The sequence below is a fragment of the Myotis davidii genome, unplaced genomic scaffold (assembly GCF_000327345.1).
Source record: "Myotis davidii unplaced genomic scaffold, ASM32734v1 scaffold902, whole genome shotgun sequence".
Lineage (NCBI taxonomy): Eukaryota > Metazoa > Chordata > Mammalia > Chiroptera > Vespertilionidae > Myotis > Myotis davidii.
Genome location: NW_006293951.1, coordinates 2,594,495 through 2,604,176, shown reverse-complemented (window position 1 = coordinate 2,604,176; position 9,682 = coordinate 2,594,495). Strand labels below are relative to the sequence as shown.

General features: G+C 39.0%; 1 protein-coding gene across 2 annotated transcripts in view; it reads left to right on the top strand.

Annotated features, from left to right (window-relative positions):
* Positions 1 to 9,682, top strand: part of FGD4 (FYVE, RhoGEF and PH domain containing 4) — a 152,485-nt gene that overhangs the window by 112,685 nt on the left and 30,118 nt on the right. For both annotated transcript variants that reach the window (XM_015566609.1, XM_015566608.1), the window contains exon 5: positions 7,994 to 8,083. In XM_015566609.1, coding sequence (XP_015422095.1) covers positions 7,994 to 8,083 — 90 coding nt within the window. The remainder of the gene's footprint in view (positions 1 to 7,993; positions 8,084 to 9,682) is intronic.

The window sequence follows — 9,682 nt, the reverse complement described above, 5'->3', positions numbered from 1 at the left end:
TGGACTTCTAGGAACACAGAGATATGTGTACCTATACAAAGCCACATCTTCCTTCTCCATGGAGAATATAATTAACTGACAGCAGATTTGGGCAGAAACTCCCAAGACCGAGAAATAGTCATTCTGGTCCTCTAAAAACCTGATAATTTATAGACATACTAGAGGCCTGATGCACGAAATTCATGCAAGGGGATTGACCCTCGCAGCTGTGGCCCTCGCAGCCCCAGCTTCATTCAGAAGGTTGTATGGCTGTCTGGTCTAATAAAAGCATATTATTATAGATTGTTTTTAATATAACTTCCCATTAATATGTGGAAAAGGCTGTAATAACTTTAGTAGATTTGAGTCAATGCTTTTAGAAAGAAATTCTACTTAAAATGAAATCACATAACATGTATTGGAGAGTTATAAAGCATGATGCCAATATCTGATTCATTTTTAAAAATTGGCCCTGGCTGGTGTTGCTCAGTGCTGAGAGCACCAGCCCATGTACCGAAGGGTCTTGGGTTTGATTCCTGGCCCTGGTTAGTGTGTGGGAGGCAACTGATCGATGTGTCTTTTTCACAGGATGTTCCTCTCTGTGTGTGTCTCTCTCCCTCCTCCCTCCCTTCCACTCTCTTTAAGAATCAATGGAAAAAAAATATCCTTGGGTGAGGATTAACAAAATAATAAAATAAAAATAAACAATAATAATAAACGAAGATTTTGTCCCTATAACACCTTTCAGGAAACTGTAATTGTTCATTATCATTTACAAAATCTCTCTGCAATATCTATTCCCCCAGTCGGTGTTTTTGAGGCATATGGCAGGGGGTATGGCACTATGATTTGAAGAATGACTCACTGGCTCCACACACGCATTTTCTGCCTATCCAGTTAGTGAACTATGTGAGCTGTAGTGGGAGGGAGCTCTTTGTCCGGCTCCTGGCATACACAGCCATGTCAAAGGTCTGAAAAGAACTATAGGAGCCGGTGACATCTACAACTAAGGAAGCAGAACTGACCCTGGAGCACACTCATGAGCCAACAGGTACAGTGACATAACGAGGCTGAACCTGACCACAGTGAGAACGGAGCAGATCGCTGGGAAAGGTTACTGGAGGCGTGAGAGTTCACAGCAATAGCCTTGGCAGTGCAGTGAGCAGAGAGAAGTCGAAGGGCAGCAGAGAAGAGTAAATTGCTGATCTATTCTTATAAGAGGAGTGTATCTTACTTTTTCAGATCTGGTACTTGACATATATACTCAAATGCATTTTTGTTGTTGTTATTAATCCTCACTTGAGGATCTTTTCTCCATTGACTTTTTTTTTTTTAAGAAGAGTGAAGGGAGGGGGGAGAGAGAGAGAGAGAGGAGAGAAACATCTATGTGAGATGTACACACAGATTGGTTGCTTCCCACATGCACCCTGATGCAACCCAGGTACATTCTCTTGACTGGGAATCAAACCTGAGACCCTTAGGTGCACAGGCCAGGACTCCAATCTTTGAGCCACACCAGCCAGGGCTACTCTAGTGTATTTTTGTTTGAGGCAATAATACTCTGAGAATCAGCTTTCAATATGCAAGTATAACCCAATCCCTCTATTGTATAGAGAGATATCAAAAGTAAGATGCTTTTAAAATAACATTTATCATTATTTTGAAAAGCCAAGCCTGTGTGTTAGCTTCCAATAGAATCTGATAGGATTACTTCTTAATCAGTATTGTGTAACTATTATTGTTTTCCAAAGAATCACAAGAATAAATCACAAGACTTCTTAGTAAAGTGCTAAGCACAAAGTAGGAGTTATATACTTTTGAAGTGGCAAACAATAAGAACCAATATTATATAACTTTACCTATTTAACTTTCTATTTTTAAAAAATCAGGCTACAGCCCCAAAATACCAACAATTTTATAACTACTTTGTCCATTATTTTAGCATAAGTTTGATAGAATAATAAGAACCCCATGCATGCAGAGGGATCGTATATCTCCCTAAAGCTACTCGCAGATGAGTTTTAGTAACTACACTAATTTTAGTAACTAAATAAATTTTTAAAATCAGGAACCATTATATTATTACATGAAATATGAATTTTTATACCTGATAATTAGTACTAAAATGCTGAAAAGTCAGCAGAATTTTGTTGTTGTTAATCCTAACCAGAGGATGTATTTTTCCATTGATTTTTAGAGAAAGTGGAAGGGAGGAAAGGAAAGAAGGAGAGAGAGAGAGGAAAAAACATCAATGTGAAAGACACATTGAATGGTTTACTCCCACACATAACCTAACAGGGGCTGGGAATTGAACCTGCAACCCAGGTATGTGCCCTTGACCAGGAATCGAACCCCAGACCCTTCAGCACTTGGGCCAACACTCTATTCATTGGGCCACACCAGCCAGGGCTAAGTAGAATTTTTACTGAAAAAATAACAAATTAAAATGTGTAGTAGGTACCATATTCCATTTTTAAGTGGATAGAGTATTTTGTTAGTCTGTTCACTTGTAGGCACTAATGCAGCTTTGTTTTTGTTTTTCTCTTGCTAAGAAAGGTTAGAGTAAGAGCCAACTATTAGTGAATAGTTACGTAAAATCACATACCACAGATAAGAATCTGATTCAGTTACCTTCTAACCGAGTGACCTTGGGCAAGTTTCCCAGACCTCTTTGAGCTTAGGGATTTTGTTTTGTTCTGTGTATGGTACTGCCTGTAAAATAAGAATAGTAATGGTATCTATTTTACAAAGACGTTGTAAGGATTAGATAGTTTTACAGTGCATTATTATTGTTGTTTCGATTGACCTAAAACAAGGCTCCATTGAGTCAGTAATTTCCTGACTCAACCACAAAATCCCTAGTAATTTTTCACAAACCTACGTGAGTGATTAAACCCGTCAGCAAGCTTACTTTTGCTTATTTTTGTGTTAGTTTTGGCAAGGTAAGGGACCTAACATTAGAAGACCATCTGTGTGGAAGGAACATAGCTTTTGTTAATAACTGCTGTCATCCCCTTGGATTTTGCAAAATATTACCAGGATACCCACAATTTGCCATGTTAAGCTAAAATAAGATTTGCAGTCAGCAAAAGATTGTTGCATATAAGTGTCCTAAGATCCCATAGGATATGGAAGACTTCAGGGGTGGCTTCGTTTCGTGGCAATAATAGACAGTCTGGCCTGTTGGTTAATGGATTCTGACAAATAAAAGACATTATTTTATTATAGGACACATATTGCAGGATCTTTTTAAAAAAAAAAAGATATTTGTCAGAATTAGAACCAGAACATATAAAAGAATGCAAGTCAAAAAGATACATCGCTACTATTAGAATAAAGCTAAAGGAGTTCATTACCACCAAACCAGTATTACATGAAATGTTGAAGGGTATTCTTTAAGAAGAGGAAGAAGAAGGAGGAAGAGGAAAAGTATGAACAATAAAATGGCAATAAATATATATCAACAATTGGATCTAAAAATCAAAATAAACGAACAAGGAATCTAATGAACAAAATAAACTGATGAATAAAATAGAATCAGAGGCATGGAAACATGGAATAGACTGAGGAATCTTAGAGGGAAGTGGGGTGGGGGAGTGGGAAATGATTAACCAAAGAACTTATATGCATATATGCATTACCTATAGACACTGACAAGACAGAGTGGTGAAGGCCAGGGGTGGGGCAGGAACCGCAGTCTACACTACTACTAACAACATTGATGCATCTCAAATGCATTTTGACAAATGAAAGAAGTCAGATGCAAAAGGCGCCAACTGTGTGATCCCATTTGCACACACTCTGGAATGGGATAGCTCAGCATTGCCGGGCGCTGGTCCCGTGAGAGCAGTGAGGCTGAGTACAAAGAGACCTGAGATGAGGTCGATGGAAGTGTTCTGCACCTTGATTGGGTGACATGATGACAAGCATTTGTCAAAACTAAAACTTTATACCAAAGGGGTCAGTTTTACTATCACTTGTACATTATATCAATAAATCTGGCTTTAAAAAAACAAAGCAAACACAAATATCTTGTCGTGTTGATGCAGATCACTATTTCCTGCGTGTGGAATAACATAGTGCTTTATCTTTCCCTGAAATGTTGACAGATTTCTTATGTATTTACTGTGTATTTGTGTTCTCTTAGTAACAGTTTCAAAGTCACATTTTTAGGTCATTAAGTATTGTTTAAAAATTACTTGAAAGTTTTTAAATTTCATGGAATATATTGCATCTGTTTCATAGTATTTGTTTTCTGTATTAATCAGAAGGCTACAAATAACAACGATAACACTCGACCTGGCCTAAACAATGGCGACTTTTATTGGCTTCACCTCTGTGGTTATGCAATGGCTGCTCAACATTGAAGCCTACATCGGTCCCTCATTTACATGGAGCAGCAAAGGGAGAGCGCTTTTCCCGTGGTTCCTCCTTTAAGAGTAGGGAACCTCCTCTTCCCCGCTGCTGTACACATTTCCTCATGTCTTCTTGTTTCCTGAACCAATCACTGTGCACCCGTTATTGTTACACCAATCAGGGCCCCCCTTTAATCTGGGAGGACAGTGGTTACTTCCCCAAAAGAAAGGCTACGTGAGTTACGTGAACCAAGTCTGGATACCATTAAGAAATTGGGGGATGCCTAGCCAGTTTTGCTCAGTGGATAGAGTGTCGGCCTGCAGACCAAAGGGTCCTGGGTTCAATTCTGGTCAAGGGCATGTACCTTGGTTGCAGGCTCCTCTCCAGCCCAGGCCCTGGTCGGGGCACGTGCAAGAGGCAACCAGTCGATGTGTTTCTCACACATTGATGTTTATCTCTGTCTTTCCTTCTTTCTTCCACTCTCTCTAAATATCAATGGAAAAATATACTTAAGTGAGGATTTTTTTTAAAAAATGGGGTGGGGGAAGGATACCAGGCAGGTAAGTAACAATGCTAGAGCTTTACCCTTAACTTGTTAAGTTCAAACAAAACCTTGACTAGTTGGGGGATTTGCTGACTACATAGTTGTTATTTCAGTATTTCTGAGACCAGAAAATTATTTAAACAGTATTAGTTACTTTACCTAAAGACTTCACATAGAAATACCTCAGCTCAGTACTGCTGTAAGAACCAACTTGCTCATTTCCCACATTAGAATAGATGCTGCCTATAAAACGTAAGTAGTTGTCCTATATGTTGAATACAGTGAAGCATTCTTACAGCTTAATCGTATTTTATACAGTTTAAAAATATAACATTTACACAAATTAAACTCTGGTTAAAATATACTTTGGTCTGTTTTGGCACTAGAGTTTTTACTAAACCTTTATTATACTTACTACTCTCCTAGAGTGAAAGGGTATCTCAGAAAAGCAGGTAGAACTTTCTAAATAAAAAACATATTTTAGGTATAAAATATAAAATGCATTTTAATAGGACCAAGCCGAAGGGCTTTGGATAGTTAAAGAAGGCTCCATAGACAAGGGCTGGAAGTTCAGCCGGCCATAGAAAGGAAGGTAAGTGTTAAACACCTACAGAGGTACAGCGAGAGCATGTGCCATTAAAGAGAGGATAAAAGAAAGGTTTGGGGATGGCCGGGGACATGTTTGGATGAAGGTGGATAGATTAGTGTGTTTGGGGGAAAGTGTGCCTGTGAAGATACAGTGAGAGAGAAGTTTGAGGAAGTGACCAGGTTTGAACAACCCTGAATGGTACCCAGAATCTGGATTGTATCCTGTCATTGCGGAGAGGACTCTTGAAGGCTTCTCTTTCTATGGAAAGTAGGGTTACCTGGGCAAAGCGGAGTTTTAGAAACACTCCTCATACGGCAGAAACAAGGTGGGTTAGAGCCAAAAATAGTGGAATCAGAGCATTTGGCAACTATTGATTGGCCTGGTCTTGAGCAAAACAGGGTAGCAGCGATGAAAACTTAAGGGATGGATGCTAAAGACATAATAGCAAAGAGAGAGAGAGAGAGAGAGAAAAAGAAAGACACCATGGCATGAGAAGAGTTGGTAGCTGACTGGGTTTTGTGGTAGGGAACTAAGTTTAAAGTAATTCAAGATGCCAAAGACAGATAACCAGAAAGAGATGGCACCATTGCCAAGATGGTAAAGTTTGGAGATGGTGTTTTCCAGAAAAGATGAGTTTACTTTTACATTAACACTATGTCAAAGTGGTAATAAGTGTCCAACAATAGTTAGGTATGTGAAACTTAAAATATTTTATTGCATGTCAATATTTTATTGAAGCGTGTGGTAGACGCAGGAGATAGTTAATAAGGAAAAAACTGTTCCCATCCTCATGGAACTAGCAGGGGTCTACACAGATATATGTAAGTAAATATCTGCCCTGGCCCGTATGGCCCAGTTGATTGGGCATGTCCAGTGCACCAAAACATTGCCAGTTTGATTCCCAGTCAGGGTACATGCCCAGGTTGCAGGTGCGATCCCTAGTGGGGGGTGTGCAGGAGGCAGCTGATCGATGTTTCTCTTTCTCTCCCCCTCTCCCTTCCCTTCTTCCTAAAAATCAATGAAAATATATATTTCTTTAAAGAATTTGAGCCCTAGACGGTTTGGCTCAATGGATAGAGCGTGGGCCTGTGAGCTGAAGGCTCCCGGGTTCACTTCCAGTCAAGGGCATATGCCTGGGTTGTGGGCTCAATCCACAGTGGGGGGCATGCAGGAAGCAGCTGATCATTGATTCTCTCTCATCATTGATGTTTCAATCTTTCCCTCTCTCTAACTCTCTGAAATCAATAAAAATATGTTTTAAAAAATAAAAGGAATGTGAAAGAAAAGAATTTGCCTGCCATGTATGTTCCCCTCTCCCTCAACTACCTATAAATCACCCATTCTCACTTCTGAAATTTAATGCCCCATTTCCCCTTTCTTCTTTAAAAATAATAATAATAAAGTGTGGGTTTAATTTTAAAATATGGATAAAAGTCCCTGGCCAGTGTGGCTCAGTTGGTTGGAGTATCATGCTGTATACCAAAAGGTGATGGTTTGATTTCAGGTCAGGGTACATACCTAGGTCGTGGGTTTGATCCCCAGTTGGTGTACATATGGAAGGCAACTGACTGATGTTTCTCTCTCTCAAAAAAAAAACAAAATGGGTATAAGAAGGTAGGTGGCATAGATGAAACAAGATTAACAATGAGTTGATGACTGTGGAATCTCCGCAATGGACACCTGGAGCTTCATTTCACTCTTTTCTCTTCTTTCATATATGACTAGAGGCCTGATGCATGCAATTCATGCAAGAGTAGGCCTTCCTTCCCCCAGCTCCTGGCACCGGCTTCCCACTGTCACCCAGGACCCAGGCTTCCCTCCGGCCCCGACTTCGCCCGGAATGATGTCCAGTCTAATTAGCATATTACCCTTTTATTATTATAGATTGAAATTTTCCACAATGAAATGTTTTTTTGCAAGGGCAAAAAGTTTTGTGCATAAAGCTGACAATTAGAGAAGATGATTGAGAGAATGATGAAGTTGTGTCCAAAGAGAGGTGGGGGAAAAACAAGAAAAGTATTGTGTCTGGGAACCGGAAAAGTAAAAAGATGTTTCAAGGCAAAGATGGGTGATAGTGTTAACTGACTGCTACAGGCATCACAGGAGAAGTTGTTACCGGCCCTGACTGGTGTGGTTCAGTTGGTTGGGCATCACTGTGAACCTGGAGATTGCCACTTTGATTCCACACAAGGGCACATCCCCGGGTTCCAGGCTCAATCCTTAGCAGGGGGTGATCGATGTTGCTCTCTCACATCAATGTTTCTCTCTTCTTCTCTCTTCTCTCTCTAAAAATCAATAAACTATTCTTTTTTTAAAAAAAAGTTGTTACACGTTATATCTAGCAAATTGCCCATTTCTAATTTTCTTACTTTCTGGTTGGATGTTCCTCGATGGCTGAAAGGAACTGGGTACTTGAGAAGCTTGAGAAAACTGTTTTAATCAAACCATTCGATGAGGAGTTTATTACTTGAGAAATATTGTCCAAGCTTTATTTCCTAATATGTGCATATCTGTTCTATTTGTAGGAGACAAATGAGCAAAAACTTCACAACATAGCCAATGAACTGTTGCTTACAGAAAGAGCTTACGTCAACCGACTTGACCTCTTAGATCAGGTAATATTTTCCATTTCAGAATTATTTTAATCTTCGGCACTATACATTACTTTAACTTAATAATTAAAGTTTTTAGAAACTACAGAGAAGCACCTGACCAGTTTTGGCCAGTGAAAGGAAATTTATAACATTTCTAGGTTTATCAGTGAATTCACTGGGTATAAAGTGTTATACTTCATAAAGAGCACACTGACGGACTTTCCGTACAAGTCACAAGTGTCTTTTATCCATGTCTTTCAACCCTAAACACTAGTCTTGACCATTATTGTGATTCTCTATGCTATGTTTCTATGATAATATAAATGAGAGATTGTGATTCTGATGTGATACTAACATGAATATATCACTGATTCTGTTTGGCCTGTTTGCTGTTCAGTCTTATGAGCATGACCTGAGTGGCTGCAGTCATAGGGCCAGAAGGGATATTGAGAGTTCACTTGCTCAGCCTTGTAGGAAACATTTAATACAGTGAAAAAACTCCATATTGGTTTCCACAGTGGCTGCACCAAGCTTCATTCCAGCAAACAGTACACGAGGGTTCTCTTTTTGCCAGAACTTCACCAACACTTGTTGATTTATTGATGATAGCCATTCTGACAGGGTTGAGGTGATACCTCATTGTGGTTCTAATTTGCATTTATCTGATGACTAGTGATGTTGAGCATCTTTTCATATGTCTCTTTGGAGAAGTGTCTATTAAGGTCCTTTGCCCATTTTTTAATTGGATTGTTTTGGGGGGAGGTTTGGTGTTGAGCTGTGTAAGTTCTCTATAAATTTTGGATATTAACCCCTTATCGCAGTAGTTCAAAACCTTCCTAATGCCGCGACCCTTTAATACAGTTCCTCATGTTGTGGTGACCCCCAACCATAAAAACTGCTGCCTTATCGGATGTACTATTGGTGAATATGCTCTCCCACTGAGTGGTTTGTTTTTTATTTTGCTGATGGTTTCCTTTCCTGTGCAAAAACTTTTTAGCTTGATGTAGTCCGATTTGTTTATTTTTTCTGTTTCCCTGCCCAAGGAGATATATCAGAAAAAATATTGCTAAGAGAAATGTCTGAGATTTTACTGTCTACATTTTCTTCTAGGATTTTATGGTTTCAAGTCTAACATCCAAGTCTTTAATCTATTTTGAGTTTGTTCTTGTGTGTGGTGTGAGAAGGTGGTCTAGTTTCATTTTTTTTTTTTTTTCATGTGTCTGTCCAGTTTTCAATATTATTAAATAGACTATCTTTACCCCATGGTATGTTCTTGCCTCTTTTGTCAAATATTAATTAACCAGAAAGATGTGGGTTTATTTATGGGCTCTCTATTCTGGTCCATTGGTCTATAAGTCTCTACCTTGCTGTTTTGATTACTATGGCCTTGTATTATAGTCTGACATCCGGTATTGTGATTCCTCCAACTTTGTTCTAATTTCTCAAGATTGCTGTGGTTATTTGGCGTCTTTTGTGGTTCTAGATAAATATTTGTTCTAATTCTGTGAAAACATTTTAAAATGTATTGTAAGAGTAACTATTGAAAACTAAGATCTCTCAATCCTGCTTCAGTGATAAAAGAGCAAGATAATTGTTAAATTGTCTGCTAATACAGACTCC